This window comes from Miniopterus natalensis, chromosome 16, assembly GCF_054644295.1.
Source record: "Miniopterus natalensis isolate mMinNat1 chromosome 16, mMinNat1.hap1, whole genome shotgun sequence".
In the NCBI taxonomy this organism is placed as follows: domain Eukaryota; kingdom Metazoa; phylum Chordata; class Mammalia; order Chiroptera; family Miniopteridae; genus Miniopterus; species Miniopterus natalensis.
Genome location: NC_142096.1, coordinates 27,897,048 through 27,924,545, shown reverse-complemented (window position 1 = coordinate 27,924,545; position 27,498 = coordinate 27,897,048). Strand labels below are relative to the sequence as shown.

At 37.9% G+C, this 27,498-nt stretch overlaps 1 protein-coding gene and 1 non-coding gene across 3 annotated transcripts; one reads left to right on the top strand and one right to left on the bottom strand.

Annotated features, from left to right (window-relative positions):
* Window positions 1-1,076: 1,076 nt before the first annotated feature.
* Window positions 1,077-27,056, bottom strand: TERF1 (telomeric repeat binding factor 1). 2 transcript variants are annotated; one of them, XM_016216084.2, is made up of 10 exons: window positions 26,750-27,056; window positions 20,896-20,991; window positions 14,937-15,058; window positions 13,373-13,459; window positions 11,896-12,045; window positions 10,798-10,910; window positions 7,747-7,806; window positions 6,184-6,272; window positions 3,207-3,313; window positions 1,077-2,647 (listed from the first exon to the last, which is right to left on the bottom strand). In XM_016216084.2, exons 1-10 carry the CDS (start codon window positions 27,054-27,056, stop codon window positions 2,471-2,473), a joined length of 1,308 nt encoding a protein of 435 aa, XP_016071570.1. In that variant the 3' UTR covers window positions 1,077-2,470. The 2 variants fall into 2 exon arrangements, with proteins under 2 accessions (XP_016071570.1, XP_016071572.1); XM_016216086.2 differs by having other exon boundaries at window positions 6,184-6,233.
* On the top strand, window positions 24,037-24,157 carry LOC148091356 (small nucleolar RNA SNORA17). Its single transcript, XR_015715827.1, has one exon. It is a non-coding gene; the product is annotated as a small nucleolar RNA SNORA17 (small nucleolar RNA).
* Window positions 27,057-27,498: the final 442 nt, after the last annotated feature.

The following is a 27,498-nucleotide window of genomic DNA, read 5'->3' as shown; positions in this document are numbered from 1 at the left end:
CCTCATCAGAAAGAAAAGCAAGTCACTCTCCACCTTTGCAGACTAGCTCTGAGTTGGGGCGCTCGTTCAATGTTTAGCCAGGCCACCTACCAACTCTGCTGTAGCCTTCTCCTCTAGCACGCCTGAAGCCCAAAGATCCTTCCCAGCTGGAGGCCTAGGAACCTCCCGGGTCTTTTCTGAGACTGGGTCTGGCTGTGGGCATGTGCATGGCCTTCGTGATTCTCTGGTTCACAAGTCCTTCAGAGCCATCATCCCCACGTATCTTCCTCCCAGGATTTCATCTGCTGCCTTTCTTCTCTGCCGTCCCTGGCCCCAGGAAGTTGTAGGTAATGTTTTTAAGGTCAAGAATTCAGAGGTGGCAAACCTCAGAATTAAACCCCCCAAAAGGACAAAAGACACAATTCTAGGTACAGGGTCTGCTTGTCCTCCCAGCAGCAGTCAAGCTGCACCAAGTAACGGGCTGCTATCCTTACAAGCAGTGTCAGCAAAACCACCAGAATGTTACCAAAATTCAGTGATTTCTTTCTTTATAAAATATTCGCTGGTTGTTTAAGTTTTTATTAGATTCCAGTTTCAAAAGTTGATTCTACCAGTTGTTGCCAGCTTAATAGTTGCTTCAGTAGAAGGAAGGATCTTTGGAGCTCCCTACACCACCATTTCGGTGATATCACTATGTAACATTTTTAAATGAATAAATTTTGGAAATGGAGGACAGACCAGTGTTTGCCAGGGGTTAGAGGAATGACGGAAGAGGGACATGAGGGAAATGAGAGACAAGAGGGGTCTGGCGTTGAAGCTGATCAGTGTCTTCCCTGTGATGGTAGATACATGAATCTATACAAAAGATAAACTGTTTACGACTAAATACATACAGGACAAGTAAAACTGGGGAAATATGAGTAAGATTGGTAGACTGTACCAATATACTGTAGTTTTAAAAATTAATATTGGGGGAAAGTGGAACAAGGGACCTTGCTGTATTATTTCTTACGACCACATGTGAATCTACAATGATCTCAACAAGAATTTCAATTTAAAAAAGTAATTCAGAAGATTTAGATTTAAGATGACAAAGGTTAAAAAATACACTATCCAATTTATTTTGCTTTCCCTTTTTGTTTCCAAAAGTTATATGATAAAACTCTGCTTTAATGAAATCTAAACTAGCTCTTTCAATAAAATACAATTCTAAATAAGAAAGCACCATACTATAGTATAATTGATAGTAATCTTTTTTAGTGGAACATAAAATAACTGAGCATCTTACAGAGCATGTGTGAAATGAGGAAGTTGATTTATAGGTCCATGTTGGCCTGTGGTACCTGCTTTGGCATTAACCATCAAAATGTCTGCAATAAACACAGTGACAGTAACTGGTATAACAAAACAGACCGAGGCAGGAAGCATAGAGTAATCACCCACATTTCTGTTCACTATATGTATAGGACAACAAATCCAAGAACAATGGGAAAGTCATGTATAATGCAGTAAGAAATGAAATACAGATTACAAAATACTATCATTTAACTTTTTGTGCAAATACTTCAGTATTTTCACTCCCTTATTAAATAAAGCACATGCAACTCAAAAAATGCTAAATAACTATATTAGTTTTTCACTAAATTCTCTAAAGAATCAATGGTGAAAACTCTAAATTGTCTAGCGAGGTATGTATGACCTTGTTTATTTAGTATTTATCACAGATGTGAAAATGATCATGGTTAATATCAATGTAAGCGCTTACGGATTATTTAGGCCCACTGTTGATATAGTAAACAAAAATATCAGAGAAAATGATATTTATGGCATCAGGTTATAAACACGCTTTCCTTAAACCTATCTTTGTCAAAGTTTTAACACTGGAACAAAAGTCAAATATACCTAAGTGAGACATGAAGCAAATCTTGGTAATAGTACACATTTTGTTCTATGGGTATTATTTATATAAAACTAATGAAAGGAAATTTAAGTATGTTAAAACTCGAAGATTACTCTGTATCATTCTATAAACAAATGTTTTAGTAATTAATATGTCAAGGCCATAAATCAAGTGATTAACTTCTTATGTGAAAGTCCCATTATTATTCACAAATTTAGACACTTCACCCTTATGTGTATGTTTTGGAGTTGAAATCAGTATATAAACACAACAATAGGTTAACAAAAATATATTTTTCTCTTACTAGGTTTTCACTTTTTTTCTTGGTGTAGGATAGGATTTGGGGGTAGAGGTAGTGGAAGCATTAGGGTTTGACAAATTTATATTTTACCCAAGGAAAAAGGTTCTTAAAGAATACAATGATGGCATATTACTCTTATAACAAATCCTCATATTAAATAAATGACTGTCACAGAAAAATACTATAATCTTTAAACAAAATTTTTAAGATACATCAGTGACCACCAACTTCAAACAAAATGCGATGATCAAAATATTTAACTGTTCTTTCATCAAGCTTTTATACTTTTTTCAGTCATCACTGTCTGAGCAAATCAGTTTTAGCTTCTTCATTGTCCTCCATCTGTCTTTTAACATAACACTAGTTCGATTGTTGAATTTATAATGTGATAGTATTTTAGACCAGTTTCCCTCTCCATATTTCCTCACACCAGATCTCAGGTTCTTGTCTTCGTCCCAAAGCCATGCCTTTTAATAAAAATATTAAACAGTTATTTATAGAAACAAGTGCTTATATTTTTTAATGAGGTATAATAGACAAATAATATACTGATTTCAGGTGTACAACATGATTCACTATCTGTATACACTGTGAAAGGATCACCTGAATAAGTCTAGTAAACACCTATCAAAAGTAGATAAAAAGTAGAACAGTTATCCACAGGAACAATTCTTTAAAGAACGTATCTACTATAATGGAACTGTTTTTCTTAAGATAATATTACAGTTTCTTAAAAATGGAAGAATTCCCGACTTTATGATAGTATTACAATAATTTTAAATAAATGTCATTATCAACACCCAATTTAAGACTATTTAAAAAATGTGGGTGAAGTATTTCCTTGGAACTTTGAATAGGCAGACTGGTCAATTAATCTAAGATGGTGAAATCAAAGATAGCTAAGAAGATACATATTATACTCATGATTTGTTTAGGGTTGAAAAGAAATAACGCGAAATAATCACAATTATTCAAGCTATGACTTTACTGTCCATTAAATATTATTTTAAAATAATAAACAAATACCTGTTTTTTCCTAGATCGATAATTTTTAGAAGTTTCTGGCTTATTGTTTAAAACATTCATTCTCTCTCTTTCAGTGACCTGTGTATTTTTCTCTGTCGTTCTTCTACCTAAAAGTAGAAAAGCTGCCATTAAAAATTGTTTTACATTAAAAAAGAGGAATTGTATTTTTAAAGATTATCATGAAATTCTTATTTATTTTTAGCTATTTTAAAGAGAAATAATTCTTTATGCTTAATTTTCTCCCCTTTGAATCTCGAAACAGCAACGTACAGTGCAAAGATCAGTAATGGAAAATCAGAGGGGTGTGTTTTGAATTTGACTCTTTTATATGTCTTTAAACAAGTCACCTCACCACCCAGAGCCTGCCTTTTCATCATCTGTTAAAAAGAGAAATAGTATTTACCTAATAGGATTGTTGAAATTTTCTTAAGATAATATTTAAGAAGTATTTGACACAATGTAATAAGTATAACTCTTTCCTCATTCCTTCTCTTATTCACAGTCAGTTCAGTAAAGCAAGAAATAAATACATATGTAACTAAAAGACACAGAACTGTAAGCACCGCAAGAAAATTTTTTATACAGAAAACCTAAAAGAATCTATAAACAGAAAAGGATTTAGCAAGATGGTTACATTATAAACAATTATTTAATGCTTAGATCAATAAACAACTCAATAATATTTCTGTGCATTAGCAACAGTTAAAATATTTAAAACAACTGAAAGATATTATTTACAATAGTAACAAAAATACAACATTATTGGGGATAAATCTAGCAAAAGTGATCAAGACCTACATGCAGTAACTTATAAAGCTTTACTATATACCTGTGTGTATATGTACATATATGTTATAAGAAAATATATAAGACAATCTAATTAGAGAAATATACCGTTTGGCCTTGGCCTTGCCCGTGTGGCTCAGAGGTTGAGCACCGACCTATGATCCAGGATACTGAAGTTTAATTCCCGGTCAGGGCACATGCCTGGGTTTTGGGCTTGATCCTCAGTAGGGGGCCTGCAGGAGGCAGCCAATCAATGACTCTCTCATCATTGATGTTTCTCTCTCTCTCTCTCCCCCTTTCCCTTCCTCTCTGAAATCAACAGATATATTAAAAAAAAAAAAAAAAAGAAATGTACCATTTGTTCACACACAGGAAGATTTAATATAAATGTGTCAATTCTCTCCAAAATTATCTATTATTACAATGCAATCTCAAAATCAAAATTTCAACAGGGTTCTTTGTACAATTTAAGATTATTCTAAAGTTACATGTGTTAGGAGAGGTAGTTCACCATGGGCCCTGAGCATCCCTACAGTTCTTGCTGAATGTACAAGGCCTTTTTATTTCCTGATACCAAGCAATTTCTGTAGTCAGGCACCAAATTATTTTAGTTTAGAATTACAGTTCCTAACCATTCTATAGGAATAGATATAGAAAAACAACTTTGGAACTTCAACATGAAGCAAATATTGTTTTAAGTTTAACCTCACTGTCTTTAAAATGAGGATGATAATGGGTATAAATGTTTTTTGAGCTGTAATGTACACATACTGGCTAATAGTGGTCATGTCACCAGTTGAATAAATTTATTCAACTAATATTTACTGCAGGCCTAGTGTGTGCCTGGCATCTACTATTTTTATACTGATCAGTGTATTTAGGTTTGGATCAATAAGGTTTTAAAATCCTTACATTAGTGCAGTATCTAGTAAACATTGGTCGAATGCATACATACTAAGAAGGAACTTAGAATTCAATTATAATTAAAAATAATTATGGACTGTTTTTAAGATTTTTGTTGCTTATTTCTGAAGTCAATCCAGTGATGTCTTTAATAAAGGTAATAAATTCTGGCCCAGCCGGGCGTGGCTCAGTGGTTGAGTGTCGACCTAGGATCCAGGCGATCGGGGTTTGATTCCTGGTCGGGGCATATGTCCCGGTTGTGGGCTCAATCAATGACTCTCCCATCATTGATGTTTCTATCTCTCTCTCTCTCTCCCTCTCCTTTCCTCTCTCTGAAATCAATACAGATATATTAAAAAAAAAAAAAGGGGGGTAATAAATTCTGAATGCAATGAGGATAGCTAGATTCTCTATATAGTCAATTCTCATTATTCATGGTTTCTGTACTTGCAAACTCACCTACTTATTAAAATTTGTAACTCAAAAGTCAATACTCATAGTGCTTTTGTGGTCATTGGTAGACATGATCAGAGTGGCAAAAAGTTTGAGTTACCTGACGTGCACATTCCCAGCTGAAGGTGAGACTCTGCCTTCTTATTTTAGCTCTCATGCTATAAATAACTGTCCTTTATAGTAGTCTATTTAGTGCTATATTTTTGTGATATTTGTTGGTAATTTTAAAATGGCCCAAGTGTACTGTGGAAATGCTATCTAGTGTTCGTTCCTAAGTGTTCCTTACAGAGAGAATATATTAAATATGCTTCATTCAGGCATGAGTTATAGTGCTGTTGGCCATAAGTTCAATGTTTACGAGTACATAATATATAGTAAATAAGGAGTCTTTAAACAGAAACACAGAAAATAAGGTTATGTATTGATCAGTTCACAAAAATGTTGTGACCAGAGGCTTCAAGGAGCCTGTCCCCATATCCCTCTGTAATGTTTCAGTATTCACTAATTCAGTGTTCACGGAGACTTTACAGAGCACTACCACCATGAGTAACAAGAATCAACTGTATTTATGTTTCAGATAACTATTTCAAGTTGCTAAATAAAGTTATGGTAGAAAAGCAATGTACCACCATAGCAAAAGCAGGCAAGCGAGGCAGTTAGAATAGCTAACTTTCCTATTTAGCCACCACCTCTAACTGTGAACTCATGACATTTAATCTCTTTGTGCTTCAATTTTCTGAAGTGTGTTTTGTGTACTGTGGTGATGAGTTCAAGGGTTGGCTCACTGTCGAGAACACATCAATTTTCCACTTCTAAAACTGTAATGAGTACTCACTTTCAGAAGTTTCTGCTCTTTCTTCTCTCTCATTAAAATCTTGTTGGCATCTATTTTGTGACATAGATAAGAAGAGATTCCTGTGAGACCTAAATTAAACATCAAAGCTTGTGACTGGTTCCACAAAGGCTAGAAAAGCTATGGGAAAAGGTAGATGATTTGTAATATCTGTTCTCGGTCATTCTTCTACTTTGGCCTGTTTACTTTGTTGCTCTCCTTAGTGTACCATCTTAACCTATGGTCTCTTAAGATTTTGTTATCAGACTTCCCTTTCCCCCATCCCTTTTCTCCATTTCATCTACCCAGAAATTGACATTCTTTTGGCCTTCCAATTAGATAGATCAAGGGGAAAAAGTTCTCACTGCAAAGCACTAACTTTCATTCTCTCCTATGGCTTATAAGTTATTTCCCCAAAGAGAAATTCCAAAATTCCTTTATACACGATGGCAGGTATCACTTGAGGCTGGGAATGGAATGGAGTCCAGAAAGCTCCGGGAGGGAAGGAAAGGATTAGCAGGCTGCACAGAGCACTTACAGCATGAAGGTGTAGGTTTTAGGTGGTGATATCCCACCTCTTTGCCTTGTTTATTAACATGGAGTTCTCCCTTGGGGACAGTTTTTCTCTCCTTTGTGGCCTTCTCAAGTAGAGACTGACTTAATCTTAATGAACCACAGGTCATTTCCTAATGAATGCCACTTTCAGGATTCTGCTTCCAGGGACCTTCGCCAGTGAAGACTTGTGCCACCGAGGTGCACCACCACCTGCCATTCTTCAGTCAATCACTACCCTTCCCAGCACTTCTCATCATTCAGAGAACTTTCTCTACCCCTAACTGCTGTTATTATCATGAGTAATTTCAGTGTTCCCGTAGATAATACATACAACATCCTGGACTCTCAATTTCTCATTTCTGATAAGCTCCTTCCCACTAAGTCAGCCACCCCCAATTACCTCCGAAATTATTCATGCAGACTTTCTGCTCTCTGAGCATGTGACATTGTCTGTCACAGTATTTCTAGTAGGTTAAATACAGTTTTTCAAGTAATTTCATAAAACCGGAATTTGGGCCTTGGATGAGCGTCGCCCCATGCACCAAAAAGAGTGCCAGTTCAATCACGGTCAGGGTGCATATGGGAGACAACCAATAGGTGTTTCTCTCTCTCTAAAAATCAATAAAAACATATTTTAATAAATCAGAATTTGGGACATTCAATCAGAAATGTAACCTCCATCCCCCTCCTGTCCCAGCATCATATTCTTATTTCTGTGGCAGAATGAGACTTTACTAAATATTTGATTTCAGTTCAAGCACTCCCCACATGTGTATTCCAATAATGGCCTTGTAGAAAAAACATGAAAAAGCCCTGGGTCCCAGAGGCAGGTCTCTATAGTTCACAATTTCAGGATATGTTAGGGTTTTGAATATCTGTTGAGGTAAGTAGGATCCTGCAATATTCTTGAAATCATACCATTTTCATGGCGGTTATTATGATCTGTCTAGGTCTGCATGAATTGCTAAAAATATTTTAAACATAGAGAAGAAAAATGTCAATTTATCTCACCTCATTAAGGATACTGTATCCCGTGAGGATTCAGTTACTGCAGATGGTTTGTCATTAACACTTTAAAGAAGAAAAAAATTGTCAGAATGTAATAAAAAGAAATGTTTCATAATAGTACTTTCAGCCCTGGCCAGGTAGCTCACTTATAGAGCGTCATCCTGATATGCAAAGGTTGTGGGTTCGATCCCTGGTGTCAGGGCACATACAAGAATCAACCAATGAATGCATAAATAAGTGGAACAACAAATCAGTTTTTTTCTCTTTTTCTGTTTCTCAAAAAAAAAAAAAAGAATAGTACTTTCCACACAGTCAATTTATTGAAAACTTCAATTCATAAAAACTATCTTTGGGAAAGAAACCCTGGTAACATTGGGATATATATATTCCATTATAACATGGCTAATTTTTGCCAGCTATGCTTACTAGAGATAGTAAATCAAGCTTCCCCAAACACAATTTAAGCAGAATTAATGCTGTAATCAAGCATTCATATTGTCACTCTTTCAAAAACACTCCCATGGAGCTTTATTCAAGTTTAATATCTTGTCCTCTCCACCAGTCTCTAACTAAACTTTATTAAAAAAATTTTTGGGGGGATGCAGGGGGTTAATCCTCACCCAAGAGTATTTTTTCCATTGATTTTTAAAGACAGTGGAAGGGAAGATGGCGGTGGGGAAGGAGGGAGGGAGGAAGGAGGGGGAAGAGAGAGAGAGAGAGAGAGAGCGAGCGAGGGATCAAACCTGAAACCCAGGTAAATGTCCTTGACCAGCAATCGAACCCACACCCTTCAGTGAGTGAGCCAATGCTCTAACCACTGAGAAACACTGGCCAGGGCTAAGTGAACTTTTTAACGAATCCCTCCCCTGTGACAGTTAAAATTAGCTCCCACAACACACATAGCAGGACCATTTACACAACCAGGGCTTCTGTAACTATTCTCTCCTGAAATTACAATTCCTCTTCTACACACCTGTAAAAACCTTAACCACCCTCCAAAGCCCTGCTCAGTGCTCACAGGTCTTTGAAGCTGTCCATGTAAAGTCTTTCAGTGTGTAAGTCCATCTATAAACTAACAAATTATGTAACATCTGCTAATGTTTGACATCTATAATTCTTATGGCCTCAAACAGTTTATAAGCTTTATCAGAGCAAAATATTTATTTCACCTAGCATTGATAACATGAGGGCTTCAGCTTTCCTAGCATTTGTCTGACCTTGCAGTCACAATCACAATTCTGATTCTATCTATTTGCTTCCAGTATGGTTTTGATAGTTGCTTGATTCCTGACAGTGAATGGCAAGCAAGAGCTTGCCTTGGAGAGAATAGAAAGAAGGATATTCAAAACTGAAGTGATGGTGGAAGCCTGAAAGAGCTTGTCATATTGCAGGATGAGGGAGAAGTTCTGGTTGTTAGAAAGTACCATGTCTGTGGACAGGGAGGGGTTAATGCTTAGGGACAGGTCACTTATAAAAACACATGCACAAAAACCCCAGAAAGGGGCTATCTAAGGCTTTGTAAGCCATGCCAATAAATTCTAACTCATCTAGTGAGAAATAGAAAGCCAATAGAGGTTATTAAGCTGTGAAGTGATTTAGATAGGCTAGTTTAGATAGGCTGAAAGTCATGCCAAAGATGGATTTGTGTGGTACAAAGCTAGGTAATATCTAGCTTATAAATGGTAAGAATGAATGGGTTAGAGGCATTTCTGAGATGGGATTCATAACACTTGGGGAGATAACTGAATGTGTGAGGTGAAAGAGTCAGGGTACAGAGAGCAGATGAGAACATCAAGAATTCTGTTTTACACACTGATTTACTTTGTGTCTAGATGTCTGAAACAAGTAGGTGGTACCATATAAGGAGGGGACATAGGACAGGTGTTCATTACCTGCCAGAATCATGGTAAGTTTTTATTTATTTTATTTTATTATTTTATTTTATATTTTATTTTATTTTAAAGCAGTATTATACTGGGCAGGAAGGCTGGGCCACAAGAATATATTAGGTATTAGTAGTACTAAAATTGATTTTCTAAACACACTAAAATAATTGACCCAATAAAACAATAAAATCTGTACTTCTTAAAATGAGTCTTAGGAAAAAAATAAGTCAATGAGAACTATGACTTTAACAGAGCCTTTGCAGAGATGAACCAGTGAAGAGCAAATCCTGTTCAGAGCAGGGACAGGAGAGAGTATAACATGACTGAGTTCAGTCCTGAAGTGTGACCAAAGCCATGTCCATCCAACTTGCTGGACCCCAATCTTCTCCTCTAAATAAGTAGTTAAGTTGGGGAATCTTCAGCACTCAAGTCATGGTTCCAAGAAAAAAACAATAATATTACATTCACTGCCAAATACATCCATTCAGAGACCACAGGGTGACTATCTTCTGGCCTTGGGTTAAGGGGAGACTCAATAGAAAAGAAGACCTTTATAATGGTACGGTTTATATTACTAATAGGATTAACTTCTAAAGCCAAAGCAAAAGGTACAATCAATTCTGTAAAAGCCACCCTTGCAAACCCCTACAGAAATCACTCTGGAAATTGAACTCTTGTCTCTCAATATGTACGAATAAACAGTGGTTTCCTTCTGGCATTGGAGCAAATCACTATCTCTTCAGTAGAGTGCCACAGGAAGCTGGCTAGCTTACCCTTAGACGATGTATGAGCCATGTCTTAAATACTAGAATAATGCTCAGTATAAACAGTCACATAATAGGGCAAGTGGGATCTGAGAACTAAGGGGCACAGATGATTCAGGTTTACAACCTCCAACTGTTCCAGAGCACGTCACCTGAGAATGTTAAATGATATTACATGATTTAAACTGTGTATTTTCTCACTCTCTATTTTTGTTTGGCATATATAACAGAATTTTGCATAAACCATGAAATAACTCTACATACTCCAAATCACCAATGTTAATCACCAGTGAGACACTATACCCACTGCTCAGTAATTATTTTTATTAATAATGGCTCACTAGTATCGCTTTTATATAAAGACACTGTATGCATAAGACAAAAAAATCAATAAATTTACAAACCTTTTGCCTACATCCATATTAGCTTGAGTTTCCATGTCAGCATCATTACCATTAGGCTTATCTTGAGAAATTGTTGTTCTTGCTCTTTTACTTTCTACTACTTTTGCTGCTGCCTTAAAAAAGGGGATGGGGAGAGAAAAGAGTGCATTAAACCATGTTGAACAAAAAGCATTAAATGAAAGCTTCTAATTCTTTGACAGTCATAACCAAAGTATCTGTTCATAGGCCAATCAAGGGCACTAAGCTGTTATTTTCCCCAGTAACTGTGACATCATGAGCAGCTACTTTATTTTAGCTGCCAGCTTGGTTTATAAGCATTATGGAGGTCTTTCCTTGTAAATGAATGTTACACGCACAATGCTCTCGGTAATTTTAAGATAAAAGGTTACTTAAAAAAAAAAAAAAAATCAATAAAAATTCCAGAAATTTTAAAATGAAACTACCCCATATTAATCAATGCTCCACTATAACAAGTTAAAATTTTTTGAGGCCAAGACAGGCTAAACTGTTATTTTAAAAAATTTAAAGGCCCTTCTTCAGTCTAATTTTACCTTTTCCAAAAATATGCTAAAATGTTCTGTAAAATTTAAACTAAATATTTTTGCTTATTTCTTAACTCATTCTAAGTTTTCCCTTTCAACTTTTTATTTTGAAAAATGTTCTCAATTCTTATTTTGAAAAGTTGTAAAAATTCTACAAAGATCACCAATAAACCCTTTAGATTCACTAATTGTAACATTTTGCCACATTCTTTTACAAAAATCACTAACTAAAATTCTGATTTGTTTTTAAAGGATTTCTACTTCAAGTACTTTTCTTTATTACAGTGGTACCTAGGTTTTCAAATATAATCCATTCTGGAAGACCGTTAGAAAACCAAGGGATCAACAGCCAACAGCTAGGCCTCAGGATCTTGCCCTCAGCGGAAGCCGTGTAGCATGTTCGATTTCCAAGGCGTGTTCGAAAACTAATGCATTTACTTCTGGGTTTATGGTGTTCGTAACTCGAAATGTTCGTCAATGGAGACGTTTGAAAACTGAGGTGCCACTGTATAACAATTTCTCCTAAGTCTACCAGTCTTTCTGAATATATGCATACCTTCATTAGAAATGTTGATGATTTTTCATCGAGCACATAATTAACAAAATTCTTAATTTTCTCCATCATGTGGTTGTAGCTGAAGTGTTGAAAAAAAGAATGAAATGTATCTTTCTGAGAGATTACCATAAGCAATTTCCTTTGTAAAGACTAGAGAAAACAGAAGAAATGTTAATACATACATAAGATACTAGAAATTTTGTCATAAATTAAAAAGATCACTTTATAAATTTAAACTCAAACACTCACAATTAAGAGATTTAAAAAATTCCCATGTTTTAAATGGCCCAATTAATTTTTCTGAATTAAAAAAATATATATCATATATGTCACGCACATACAAAAAGGACTTAAAAAAATATTACAAACATGAATATTCATTACCGAATTTAAGAACTAGGACATCGTTTGTACAATCACAGCCCTTGTTTAAAAGTAGAAGCAGGGAACCCAATAAATATATCAGGGATTCTACTGCAATCTGGAGTGCTACACCCTAGGAACAGGAGCACATTAGACAGGCTGAGCCGTACTAAAACTATAACTGACACTCAACTTGGCTAAGCCCCCCTCAGTGGATTAAGGTGATCACCCCACAACTCTATATGTACCAGTAAATGAAAAGATGCTCACCTTCATTAGTCATCAGGGTAACAGAAATTAAAACCCAAACACTCTACAAATTTGCCAGAATGACTAAAGTGAAAACCACAGATAAGGTCTGTGAAGCAACTGGAACTCCTCCACAGCACTGGAGGAACTGATGACTATTCTGGAAAACTATTTGACAGCATCTATGAAAACTGAATGAATATGTTCATATTCTATAACCCACCAATTCTATTCCTAAGTATATACCAATAAAAATACATATATATGTTCTACAAAAGACATGTATAAAGAAACGTAATAGCCCCAAACTGGAAATGACTCAAATGTCCACCAACAGTAGAATGGATAAACTGTAGGATATTCCTACAATGAAGCAATGAGAATGAACAAAGTATTGTTATAAGTAACCCCATGGGTCAATCTTACAAATATAAACTTGCTATGATTCTATTCTATAAAGTTCAGAAACAAATAAAACTGATCTTGGATGTTACAAGTCAGGCCAGTGGTTACCCTTGAGAAGATGGGAAGGACAGTGACTGGAGGGTAGGGGTGCTGGTTATCTTCTGATTCATGATCTAGGGGCTCATCATATAAATGTGTTCCTTTTGTGAAAACACACATACATTTATGATACATGTACTCAACTAGTGGTATGTTATTGTTTAATAAAAAATTAGTTTCATGTGTTTTTTACTTTTTTAATGTGGCTACTAGAAAATGTAAAATGACATATGACTTGCAATGTTCTTCTATGGCACAGCACTGTTCTGTATTGTTAACCATTTCCTTTTCCCATGTTCTTTCAATTTTCCTCATTCCATATAAACAGTTCTAAAACTTTGACTCTAATTTAAATAATTACCATATTAGAATGTGAGTCACCAAATATTCTTTCAAAGACTTCTTCTGCTTCCTTAAAATTGCCACTTTCCATGCAAACAGCTATAGCCTAAAAGATAGGATGACAAATACATACCTTAAGATTGCTCTGTGAAATACTGAATTGTTGTTTAATATTGAAATAACTCAGATTGAGTCTGAACCACTTCATTTAAAATATTTATGTAGTTTAACACTTTTTTTGTAGTTTAATAATTTTGACTTAATAAATTATATATAAAATGTTTCCCAAGTAACTGGTTTAAAAAGACATGAAAAAATTTCATGTATACTAATATACTAATAAAGGTACAACATTCTAATTTAGGCCAAATTAAAGGCAAGCATTAATAAATAAATGAGAAGCTACATTATGTACATTTAGGACCCACTTAAATATTTTGAGCAAAAGGGAAATGAGAGGGGAAGTAGATGGAATTTATGATTAGGATATACAAAAATCTGCTAGAGAGGATGTCTGGAAAATCTCTGATAGAACCTGGGAAGCCAGATGCTTTTCAATAATCATTTTATAAACTGGCCTTTTTGATATCATACCTGGTAAGATATGGGGTCACCCTGACCATCTAAGTAGTTTTATAAACTTGGGCAAACTATTTAACCTCTTGGTGCCTCATTTTCCTTTTATGAAAAGGGATGGAAATAGTAATACCGACTTCATAGGGTTGTTGGGAGGGTTACAGTTACATACGAAAGTACTTAGACTAGTACCTGGCAAATAGTAACCAATATGTTACGCTTCCTATGTATTTTATGGTAACCCACTCAACTTTATACTAGTATATTAACAAAGGCCTTCTTTCTCTAGAGCGCCCCCCCCCAATTGGGATAGCATGACAAATCTCTTTGCCCTGGGCTGAAATTCTTAGAAGCAACAGTCATATTTCTGCCCATTCTAGTCAGGTCTTAATTCTACTTGACAGTCACTATACTATCAGTAATTAATCCTTGGGAAGGTGAGACATCACCTGGATTTTTCTCTCCTACCCAACAGTAAAACATTTTTTTTAAATGTGGAAAAGTTTACTTACATAACAAAATTTCTCTTAGCAAAAGAGATTTTCCCTGTTCTTGTATCTTTGAGTGACTTTTTTGGCTTACCACTCCTGAATAGGCTATTCCTAAAATTCTCTCTAAATAGTTAAAACTTTACATTCTCTTGATCATAAAAATCCACTGTTTTTTTAAATCAAATATTCTAATTATTGTCATATTTATAATCTTTAATAAAAATTGAGAGGGCACAAATCACAAGTTTTTCAAAGCGGCTTGATGATCTTTAAATAGATGTGGCATAATTTCTAAAGTGTGGCAATAAACACTTAGGTAGAGGACTCTTAAGTCCCAGCTCTTAGAGCTCATGTCCAGACTACAAACCAAAGGCCAAATTTCTAAAGAATGATTATATTAAATTTTACTCTGGGTTTACTGACCAACTTCTATTAGAGTGGTTCTTAATTTCTTTAGATGTTATGTTTTTATTTTCTAGCAAAATAATAATTATAAACAGAAAGTAACACTTATACCTGAATTTTAATTAAATTCTGTATTTCTTCATGAAGTTTATCATGTTCCTTTTCAATTGAATCCCAAATCATGAGGGCTGATTCCAACGGTGTAATTCGTTCATCAGTTTCAAACTGTGCATCTTTTAAAAACAGAATAAAAGTAAGTAAATTAGAAAGCTAAGTAGAGCCCTAGCCCGTTTGGCTCAATGATTAAAGCACTGGCCCATGAACTGATGTGTCCAAGTTTGATTCCGGCTAAGGGCACATACCTCAGTTGCAGGCTCAGCTCCGGTAAGCGGAGTACGGGAGGCAACCAATCGATGTGTCTCTCTCACATTGATGTTTTTCTCTCTCTCCCTCCCCCCACCCCGACTCTCTGAAAAAGCAATGGAAAAAATATCCTCAGGTGAAGATAAAAAAAGAAAAGAAATCTAAGTAGAATTTTACTTTGTCAATTTAAAATGTTCATTTCTTTAAATATTCACTATGTGTATACTACCTGTCAGGCACTGCCCGTTTATACCAGTGTAGGGGAGTGATCTGACTTTTCAAGTTAATGTCCTTATTAAAATCAACTTTAACAATGGATAAAGTTAGATTAATTTATAAAACATTTAAAGCTTTTCTTTACTAAAATATTGATTTTAAAAGCTAAAATAAACTATACATTACATAAGGGGTCACAGTAACAGAATTCTTAAATGGTTCTTAAGTTTAACTGCATTACAACAAACCTCAAAGAGTATGCATTTAGTTTATTTTGAATTTTATTTTAGCATATACCACTTGAAATTCTCGTTATGTATTTTGTGGACATTTGGAATAGGGTCTTTCAGTTATTTCTCTACCAACATTCTTCCAATCACCGAGGGGTCACTGTTTTGCTCCTTCCTCTTTATCCTTACCGTTTCCAATCTGTTGCAAAACACTGTATAGTGGTTTAAAAAACTTGACTTTGGTGTTTATTCCAAACCCTATTACTTGTGTGGTGTTGAAAAAGTTATCTTACCTTTCTAAGCTTCATTTTTCTCACCTACAAAACGGTGAAAATAAATACTATCTCATAGGATTTATGTGAATATTTAATGATAGTCTTTGTACTACTGTTAAACTTTCTTAAAACAGAATTTTGATCAGGCTACTCTGATCAAAGACTCACAGTGCCTGGTAACTACTTAGCAAATTACACACAAACAGCTCAATCTGACATTCAGAACCTTCACTGTAATCTATAGTCTACACTACAATCTATAATTCATTCACTCAATAAACACTGAGTACTCACTACGTGTAGGCACTAGACTAAAACTGAGAATATTTCAGTAAATGGCAAAGACAAGTAATAAACAAATTAACAATTTAACTTCAGAGTAATAAGAGCTAGTAAGAAAAAAAGGGTACTAGGAATCAGTGACGGAGGGCTCCTTCAGGTGGGATAATTAGGAAAGGGCTCTCAGAGGAAGTGACAGTGGAGCCAAGATTAGCATGATGTGGAGCAGAGCAGCAAAATCTACAGGAAAACCATTCTACAGGTCACAGAAAGCACAAAGGTCCTGAGTAGGAGCCTGGGTTCAAAAGACAGGAAGTCTGTGAAAGGTGGGCAAGTGAGGTGCATGACATCAGAGATGACGGAGAAGGGAAGGAAATGTCTATGAATGTAGAATGAACAGGATTTCCTGGTGGAGAGTGATGAAAAACGAGGGACTCAGCTTTTAACCGGATAAATGGTACTGCCATTTACTGACACGGGAAGCCTGAGTGAGGCGCAAGTTTGGGGAGTTGAGCATGGAAATCAAGAGTTCTACTATTCAAAGGACAATAAAAAACAAACAAAAAACAATAAAGAAAAAAAAGAGTTCTACTACCTAGGTAAACTACAGTTTATTCTCCAAATAACTCTTAATGTTTTTGTTTTGTCTAGAACACCATTTTCACATTCTGATGAAATCCATCAATCCTTCCAGGTTTAGAGCAAACTCTACCTCCTTGAATTCCTTCCTTATTCTAGCTAAGTGACAGGGAAGTTTCTTTTCTCTAAATCTCTGTATCACCGTTCCTATCTTTGTTATGCCTTGCAGTATTTTATACTTATCTCAACAATCCTATTAGCACTTAAGTGTTTCGAAGGCAGAAAACCTCTCACTCTACAATGCATAGTGATTATATTTCAAATTTTGAGGACAGGAGCTACCTAGTATAGTTCTGTCAATCTCTATAGTTCCTGGTACACTAGTGGTTCCATAGCAACTATGTAAAAATAAACACACTTAAGAGGATTGTAAATGGCATATCTTTTTTTTCCTTTGTAAAATTAGAGGGAGCATGCAATTTAATATTAACAGTTTCAACAATTCCTACTTTATTTCCTGTAGTCCTCTCTCAGCAACATTTTAGATATAAAAACATAGTCACTTGTATACTACATCTCTTTATATTCCAGGCTCTGTGCCACGTTCTTAGGATACAAATATGAAGAAAAAGTTTCTGTCCTTGTGGAATTCACATGCTATGAAGGAGGACACGTAGATAAACCAATGTAACTGGTACTTTACTAGAATTACAAAGGGTGGGGAAAAAAGTAGGTTTATAGCTGTTCATATAGAAAGTAATACAATAACAAATAATAATACAAGAATAAACTGTTTCACATACAACTGTAAACCTGCAGTTGCCCTATATTATGCCAGTGGTTTTCAACCCTAGTTATACCTCTGAATCATCTGATGAGCTTTTAAAAAATACTGATGCCTAGCCCACCCCCCCCCCCCGAGATTGATTTAATTAGTATAGGGTAGAGGTCATGCCTCTCTACTTTCTAAAAACTCTCTAAGAGAGTTCAGTGTATCTGAGGCACAGAGTATTAGCTCTAACAAGGTATAATAGAAGAGAACCCTTCATGAAAGAGAAATCATCCGAACTGGGAGAGTAAGAATAAACAAACGATAACCAAGCGAAGATGACAAGGATGGAAGAAAAATGTTTCAGAATACAGGGCAGCAAAAGATAAGGCAGAGATGTACAAAAGATATTCACACTCCCAGTTAACATTTATTGAGGCCCTACTATGTGTCAGGCACTGTGCTAAGTGCATAACATGCAGTAGCTCCTTTGTCCACACAATTTCTTTAAAAGAGTACACAATATTATTAACCTTGTTTTATAAAGGAGAACCTGAGATCTACAGAGGTCACACAGCTAGCAAGTTGTAGCTGACAGCAGAACCCTTAAAAACTACTTACCACGTCTCAACAAAGGTGCATTGTTCAGGAATAACAAGATGGCTGGTATGACCAGAGTACATGTAAAACAGTGAAATAAAAATTCAAAGGCAGACTGCCTAATCCTTGTTCATTTAACATCTGCTTTCTTTCAGTACTCATCTTTCCTAATAAGTCTTTCCTGACTGACATTACCTAACCCTTCTCACTAATCTGCCTTCCTTCTTATAATTGTGAGATATAGAAAAAATGTATATACGTTAGATCTTAACTTTGAAAAATTTATAGTGTAGACCTGTACTTTCAGGTAGGATGTGGGATACTACAGCAGGCTGACACTCCCACTATAACTGGAAAAAAAATGCATAAATTGAAGTCACTTTGCTACAGGCAGCGGGTAGCTGTGGAAGCAATGAGCACTCCATGAACTACAGTTCCAGAGGGAGAGTCCTGAGGCGAGCTGGTGATTTGTGGCTATTTTCTTCCCTGAGCTCACTTGCTATTCAGGCTGAGGATCCAGTGTACTACAGACAGGGAGATTTTACTAGGGGTAAGAGAAATGAGAAAAGTTTCTGGTGGTTTCCTTGGGGCTAGCTTGGTGGACTGGAAACTAGAAAAACTGAAAACACAGGTCCCCCCCCCGCCACAGGACATTTGCTGCGTTCTGGGGCAGTGCGGAAGCTGGGTGGAAAGGTAGGGAAATCGCCCAGAGTTGCACAGATCTTAAGAGATAAAGTCCCATGAAAGAAGAGGAAAACAAACATTTCTACTACAAGACATTTGCCATATTTTAAAGCTATGTGGGCAGGAGACTAAAGCTAACACAGTAGCCCCCAGCCATATTTAATTATCGAGCAGTTAAAATATGACTAGTCTGAACTGAGGTGTGTTTTAAGTATAAAATACGATTTCAAAGACTTGCTGCAAAAAACCCCCCAAAAAACAACAAAAGGGAGTAAAAGATCTTATTAATATGCTTTACACTGATATGTTTGGGGTTAAATAAGACAGTTAAAATTAATTCCATCTATTTCTTTCTAATTTACTTAATGTACAGTCCCCTTTAACATTATAAAGTGTCCACCATTGTCTTGTTACCATTTTTGTCTTAGGATCTATTTTGTTTGATACAAGTACAGCTACACCTACTTTTCTCTGGATGCTCTTTGGAGTATTCTCTTCCAGCCCTTTATTTTTCTGCTTTACTTAATGTAACTATTACAAAACTTTCCATTACATATGGGGCTTATATTATATTTCTATCAGGCAGTGCTGCTATCCAGCAACCAATAAAAAAAAAAGGCAGCAAAAGGGTGTGTATAGTCAAAAACCCAACATATAAATTAAAATGAAATTTAATATAGTATTTATTCTTGATAACTGACCTTGGCCTATTTTATCTAAGATAAACCCTAAAAAAGGATCCTGGTGAATTCAGGATTAAACCATGGGGTCACACACAAAATTTGGATTTTCTCCACCCTTTTTGGGGGAGGAAAGATAGAACAAATGCTGTATGTGAAGCACGGCTGGGCACTTTAGACTATTTTGTCACATTTAAGTGCAAAACAACTCTGCTAACAACCATGTTAACTTATGATCTGCGTGGTCAGAAATACTCCAATTGTGTCCACATCAGCCCATTTTCTTCTTCAACAACAGGCCCAGATGTACCTACATTCTGTCTCTCTCACATCTACTCTCCATGTAGTCCTACCCACCTATGGTACTGGCACCAACTCCACAGCCCTAACCTCATCCCCAACACAAAGTATACTATATGAGCCAGAGCTAGATTAGTGAGGGTCAGGAGAGTGATACTAACGCACTGGGATTTTATGTAGTCTAACATGTTTATAAGTAAGCAGTTTCATGTAAGTACTGCCTACTGCTCAGGGCTATTGGGAAAGCATTGTATAAACCAATATAAATACGTAATTATTAGCACCGAAAGGCCCTTTAAATAACCATGTTGTAGTATCAGCCATTACTGATAAACTGAGCCAGGCATGCCCATTTCAATCTAAAATGAACTTTGGGGACAACGAAGAGAGATATTATAACTACAAATCATTTTCCCTTATATAAATAAGTGATGAAATCAAGTTCAAGTAAGAGGCTTCAAATATCATAGTTGCCTGCAAAAAAAGGAATGTACATGACAGGAAGAGTCACCACAAAAGTTACCATACAAACTTAAATTAAAATCTCCAAGCCTGGCCGGGCATGGCTCAGCAGTTGAGCATCGACCTAGGATCCAGGAGATCGGGGTTCGATTCCCGGTCAGGGCACATGCCCAGGTTGTGGGCTACGCAGCCAATCAATGACTCTCATCATTAATGTTTCTATCTCTCTCTCTTCCCCTCTTTTCCTCTCTCTGAAATCAATAAAGATATGTTTAAAAAAAATAAAAAATAAAAAAATCTCCAAGGCAGAGTCCCTGAAGCCTGAGACCCCAACAACAGCATCAGAATCACCAGGAAACTTACCTGGAAATTCATAGAGGGGAAGGGGACTCAGCATTTCTTTTTTTTTTTTTTAAACAAGTTCTCCCATAATTCTGAAGTAGGCTGAAGTTTGAGAACCACTGCTCTAAGAAGATGGGGACTAGATTTCTTTCACTTGCTTCAAATATGCTTGTGTGTAGATGTACAAGACAAACACATGTGGGTAAACTCTCAAAAGCAAATGACAGCTCCCACTGTCTTACCTTTAGACATGATTGAAATATTTCCAATATAAGATAAAAACATATTTACCGAGGGCTTTTCCTGATGCAATTCTTGTCAAAAACTGACATATGTATATAGTTCTCAATTGATAAGATGTTAGACTGGATAATCCATGAATAATAGCTGAAAAAGAAGCAAATTTTATTAAAACATTAAAAATCAACAACCTTGACCCAGCAGTGCCTATGCGGTTTATTGTGAAAACAGGTTATAAACATCACACAAAAATTACCATAAATTTACAGCTTTATGCTTTTATTTATAGGCAATTTTTAAAATGTCAGAACAGGCCCGGCCGGGCGTGGCTCAGTGGTTAAGCATCGACCTAGGATCCAGGCGATCGGAGTTCGATTCCCCATCAGGGCACATGCCTGGGTTGCGGGCTGCAGCCGATCAATGACTCTCTCATCATTGATGTTTCTGTCTCTCTCTCTCCCTCTCCTTTCCTCTCTCTGAAATCAATAAAGACATATTTAAAAAAAAAAAAAAAAAGTCAGAACAAAAATACAATAAACACTTGTAAAATAAAACTGATATTTCACATGTAGAACAATATTTAAAACTATTTTCACAGGTAGCACTCTAAACTAACAAAAAGGGAGATTTAGATCCAAATTATAAAATGTGTCATTATCTGGAAGCTTTATACCTTAAAACTCCTAATATTATAGGAAATATGTTTTATTATTTCTGTCAAGGTTTCAGTTAAGTGTTGGTTACAGGTATGGAAAAACCAGGTAGCCAAGCTCAATGAGTAGGTTTTCCTTGTTCAGAAGGGCGATGGTGTGTAGGATACCTGCAGTTACTGCAGTTGACTAAACTGAATATGGAGGGAAGTGAACACAGGAGGGGTCTGATTTTCTTCCCTACAGTAGATTGTTTTTCTGTTGCTTTGCCCCTATGCTACACTTACCCACTGTGGAACTCATTAAAATTTTAATTAGTCACTTGAGTAACATCCTGTTTAATTTGTGCCTTCTTAGACTAAAACCATTGCGAGGGGCAAGGACTGGCTGGCTATCTCCTCATTTACTCACCAGTCCCTAATACTGGCTAGAAATGTTAAGTAAATATTGAATAAATTGGGGTTAAATTTTATTTAAATTTTGTGCTGTCTCTGAATCCTATTTAATTATATTATGGCTATATCTGGCCCAGATAATTGCTAGTATGGTATAATATTAAGGCATTTTAGAATTGAGGAAATGTATTTATTTGTTTTATCTGCTTAGTGGCTGCAAGGCTACTTTTTGAGGTTCATATACACCAGGTAATCCCTAGGTGAAGTATAATGGCCTCATTAGGTCTTTAAACATTACCCTCAGAGAAGCGTTCCCTGACATAATGCTTTGTTAAATGCTTCCATAGCATTCTATACTTATCTTTTTCAGTTTCCTCCACATTTTTACTTTAGTTGTTAAGTCATTTGTCTTTCATTGCTACGTGGTGATAAACTCACTGAGGTCCAGGGTTAGGGTTTACTCATCATTGTATATACTCACTGTAAAGCATAACATCTGGGTGGGAATTCAGATATTTGAGATTAGTAAAAATAAATGTGTTTTTAAAATAAAGTTTTGCCCTAGCTGATCTGGCTCAGTGGTTAGAGCATTGGCCCACAGACTGAAGGGTTCTGGGTTTGATTCCGACCAGGAGCACTACCTTGGCTGCAAGCTTTATCCTGAGCCCCAGGTGGGGTGTGTGCAGGAGGTAACCATTCGATGTTTCTCTCTCCTTTCTACTTTCTCTGAAAAAGCACTGGGGGAAAAAATATCCTAGGGTGAGGATTAAAATAAATAAATAAAATAAAGCTTTGCTAATGGAACTTTCCTTAGTTTTGATGACCTTGACAGTTTTGAGGTATTTTGTTTTGGGATTTGTCTGATGTTTTTTGTTTGTTTCTCCTCATGATTAGAGTTATGGGGTTTGGGGAGGAAGACCATAGAGGTAAAGTTCCATTTTCATTGTATCAAGTGTACATATTACCATCACTGTTGATACTGACCTTGATTACCTAGGTGAGGGAGTTTGTCAGGTTTCTCTGTTGTACAGTTACTCTTTCCCCCCTTTCCATACTGTACTCTTCAGAAGAAAGTCCCTGGGCGAAGCCCACACTTATGGAATGGAAAGGGGGGGAGTGACTGAACTCCGTGTGAGGAAAGAGTAGCTACCTAAATTACCCGAAATTCTTCTGCATGGGAGATTTCTCGTCTCCCGTTTACTTAATTATTCCATCATTTATTTACATCAGTATGGACTCATGGATATTGATTTTATACTTTGAGTTATAATCCAATATTTTTATTTTCTTGCTCAAGTTGTTTCAGCTTTGGCCACTGAGGAGCTCTTACAGTCGGTACCCCAACCATTGTGGGTGTTTTTGTTTTGTTTTTAGCACTTTCTTACTTTCTGGCACAAAATGCTCCACCTTAATCTTGTACATTTCCTGTCCCAGTACTAGAATCAGGCCATTTCTCGAAAGAGCTCTAGTTCCCTTTTAGAAACCAAGACTTGAGTGGTAGGTGTACTTGCTGCTATGAGGGATACATTGAGTCTATGCCCTTTCATCTAATAGAACAAGGAAGTTAATGAGTATATACTAAGCTGTATCTATACATGTATAAAAATATGCACATGTATTTCTATATGTAACCACATAAACAGGAGCTCATGCTGATGTTTCCAAGTGAAATTTATCACCACATAGATAATACTAGCCTCTTCCCCAAGGAGGACTTTTTAATAATTCTAACTATGGTGCACTGGCTTCATTCCCAAACTTAACTTGCTAATCAATGTTAATTAATGACTCTAGTGTTATCTGTGACACAGGAAAAGGTTCCTGAATTGGACAATAAGGCATGGGTCTGGAACACTCCTTAAAAGGGGTTAAAAGCTAGCAATACTTTAGGGTGCTTAACTAGTTTACTTCTCTATAAACTAAGATTATTTGCCTAACTCATGGGATTGACATGAAGATGAAATGTGTCAATATGGTTTTCTTGAGTATTTAATTTTCCATTAAATAGTATTTTGGGGCTGCCTTCAGCTGCATTAAATTGAGTGCCAATTCTGTAATAAATACCAGAGCATCAGTAACCGTGTAGAAACGTCATTTCTTCAATATGACCTTTTCTCCTTTCTTTCCCTGTGATTTAAACTGGCCTCACTGCCCCTAGAGGTGTGGCAGATGTGGCACATTTGTGTCATTAGATGGCAGAGAGAGGAGAGGTTTGTCTACACTCAGCACTCTGGTGGTGCAAGTGAGGATGATTGGTAGTCTGACACTTGGACGGCGGGAAAACAAAAAGAAAAACCTGGCTGTGCCCTGGCAGGGTGGCTCAGTTGGCTGAAGCACCATCCCAATACACCAAAAGGTTAAGAGTACAATTCCCGGTCAGGACACATACCTAGGTTGCAGGTTCGATTCCCAGTAGGAGTGGTACAGGAGGCAACCAATGGGAGTTTCTCCCTCTCTCTCTAAAATCAATAAACATATCCTTGGGTGAGGATTAAAAAAAACAACTGGCCTCACCTGGCACCCCGACTCACCTGCCTCCTTCTCCCTTGCACTCCATTCCCTTAATCATTTTGCCTACAGGACAGGGAGGTCCACCTCAAACAATCTTAGGAACAAAGCACTGACCATAGAGACAGAGTTTCAATCTAACTAGAGAGAACAGCTAGACCTTATCGTGTTTCAGCTCCAGGCCCAGAAATTGACACCTCTGCTGCCATCAGGACCAGATGCACTGATTAACTACCCCTACCCTAGAGTCGGCCAATCAAACAGAAACCACGACCCCAACCCCCTTAGTCCCATGATTAATGATTTTCCCCCTACCTACCCCATCTCTTAGAAGCCACTGGGGAGCCAGGTCTTCGAGCTGTCTCTGGGCTTGGGCCACTTTCTGAAAAGAAACCCTTGCTTTCTTTGCCTCGAGCTCCTATTCCTGTCTAAATTGGCCTTTGATGCTCACAGGCAAACGGACCTCTTTAGTCTGGTAATGTGGTAGGCCGTTACACAGACATGAGCAAAGGCGATTGGTCAGGTACAGAAGGTCACCAGGGCTGGAAAGCCCCAGGTGCCTAGCAACAGACAACTGTAGGGTTGGACCTCGCCATCAGGGTGCCCTTTCCTCCCCTAGCATGAGGCTGGTGATTTGGTTTGTTCAGATCCCCTGACCTTTCCTCCCTAGAGATAACATCTAGGCCTCAACTGCATTTCAGCTCCAGGCCCAGAAGAGCAACAAAACCAGCCACAACTGACTTCAGAACCAGCTGCATTGGATAATGGCCCCCTGGTGCTGGCCAATCAATCTATGGAGACCTAGGCCCAAAAAGGACACCAGGAAAACTGCTGAATATTATAATGAAATCTTGCCCTGGGACCACCCCTGAGATATCCACCCTTAAAACCCTTAGGAAGGAGGACCCAGAGCGCTTTCCCTCCAGGGTGCATGCCTGTCGCTTTACCCCCCTCCTCCACACCACAGGCAAGTTACCATTATCTTCCTCACTCATTTCTTCTAGGAATTGCTTCTTCTACCTCTATGATTTTATAAATAAGTGTTCTCTTATAGTGTGGGTCTTGGCTCTGAATTCTTTCTTAGCCAGAATCCAACTAACGAGGTTGATGAACCCAAGTCCGGTCTGACCCCACCGGACGAACACCAGTGTGGATCCCACCGCCTACACAACAGTAACGCATCTTTCTGATATTCAAAAAGCCAGGCTAGTTTTTTCTATGGATCTATGTCTTTGTTCACCATTTACAGGCTGTAAATGTCTAGGCAGCACATTTCACTGGCAGTTAGTTTTATTCTGAAGCCTACAGTAATGTGCAAGCAGGCCACATGAGGCTTAGGTAAGGTCACAAGTTAACAAAAAACAGAGGGCCACAGTGACTGTTGACTGCCATTACAGGAATACCTGAATGGAAAGAAAAACAAATATAAGCGCCAACAAAGACAAAAGATATTGGACACTGGGTTAGATGCGATTTTGTACATTTTGTGGATAAAAAGGGGCCCCATACTAAACCTGACAAGCTCTCAGGGAGGCCTGAGTGGCAGCCCTACAAACTCAGAGACCTAGAGTAACCACAAAAGATGGTCTGAAATTAAAACTTTTCACCTAAAAGCCGTTTATGGCAGGTAGCCAAGTCCTAGGCTGGAATCTTCCCGGACAAAAGACAATCTTGACCTTAATTAGGCCTGTCTGTCGTCTTCTCCCAGCAAAGACAACACGGACCTCTAGAATGTCAGGGTAACTTCCCCTTTTCCGGGGCCCTCCGGGCACAACCAGAGTGGACCACTAATCCCCATTGTTATTGTTATTGAGTTAACTGCTGACCGTTAACTATCACGTTTACCCACCTATGTAAAAGAAATATGTGTCTATCATTTTATTTTTGTCTCCAATTCCAGAAGTTTCCCCGCTTTGCTTTCTCCTGCCAGCCTAATCCGTCACTAATGGATTCTACGTAACCCACTCACACCCTTCTTTGATTCTCATGTATAAAATAAGGTGCAGAACTGCTATTTTGCATAGCATTTTTCTCTATCCGTTGAGATTCTGCTTCCCGGCAACTGTCAGTTTGGCTCAAACTCACAAAAGTTCTCCATAGGCTTGAATGTTCCTTAACGTTGACAATTTTAGCTCACTTAACCCTGTATCAACTCTAACGGGAAGTTTTCACTTTTCTCAAAAAAACTTATAATCGGAGAAAACTGGGGAGCTGCTACTTGGCGGAGGCGAGATTCCTGCCAACGGTGAAGCGTCCACTCGGCTCCCCCGCCGATCTCAGGACAGAGCTGCAGACAAGGCCTCCGCCGCCGCCTGCCGCGTTCCCCTCCCCTGCCCGGCGCCCGACACTCACCCTCGGCGCTGTCGCGGGTCCGGTGGAAATCCTCGGAGCGGCCGTCGCGGAAGGCCCGGCAGAGAGAGAGGCAGAGGAAATCCAGCATCCAACCCGTAGCTACCGCCTCGGCCTCCGTCACCAGGCCCGCGTCCATCTCTTTCTTGGGGGCCCCCATCTCAACCTGGCGTTCGAGCAGTTCCTGGCCCTCGAACTGCTCCTGATTCTCTCTCGTCGCTTCCCATAGACGGTCCTCCGAGGGGCCCGCATCCTCCCCGTCCGCGCGTCCCCGCGAGTTCCGGGACTCTCCGGCACTGCTGCCCGCCATGTTCAATCGCTGGCGCGGTTTTGCTCCTTCAAACGCCGGGCAACGATTGGCTCGCGCGGGAAGGCGGAGGCTGCTCCACGGCCGGACTCTTCCGGCGGGAACCCACCAATCATACCGCCAGAATGGGCGAGCGGCTGGAGCTTGTCTTCTGATTGGCTCAGACGTCTCGCCGGCTGTGTTGGTAAACTAGAGAACTCCAGGATGCGAGGGGAGAGAGAGAAACTCAAGAAAGAGGTGGGTGCCCTGCGCCGCGGCTCAGCGGCCGAGCTTGACCTTGGATCCGAGAGATGCCGGTTCGATTCCAGTCAGGGCACATGCCCGGGTGCGGCCCGATCCCCAGTCCCTGGCGTGCAGGAGGCAGCCGATCAGTGATGACCCTCTCATCACTGATGTTTCTATCTCTCTCCCTCTTCCTTCCTCTCTCTGAAATCAATAGATATAT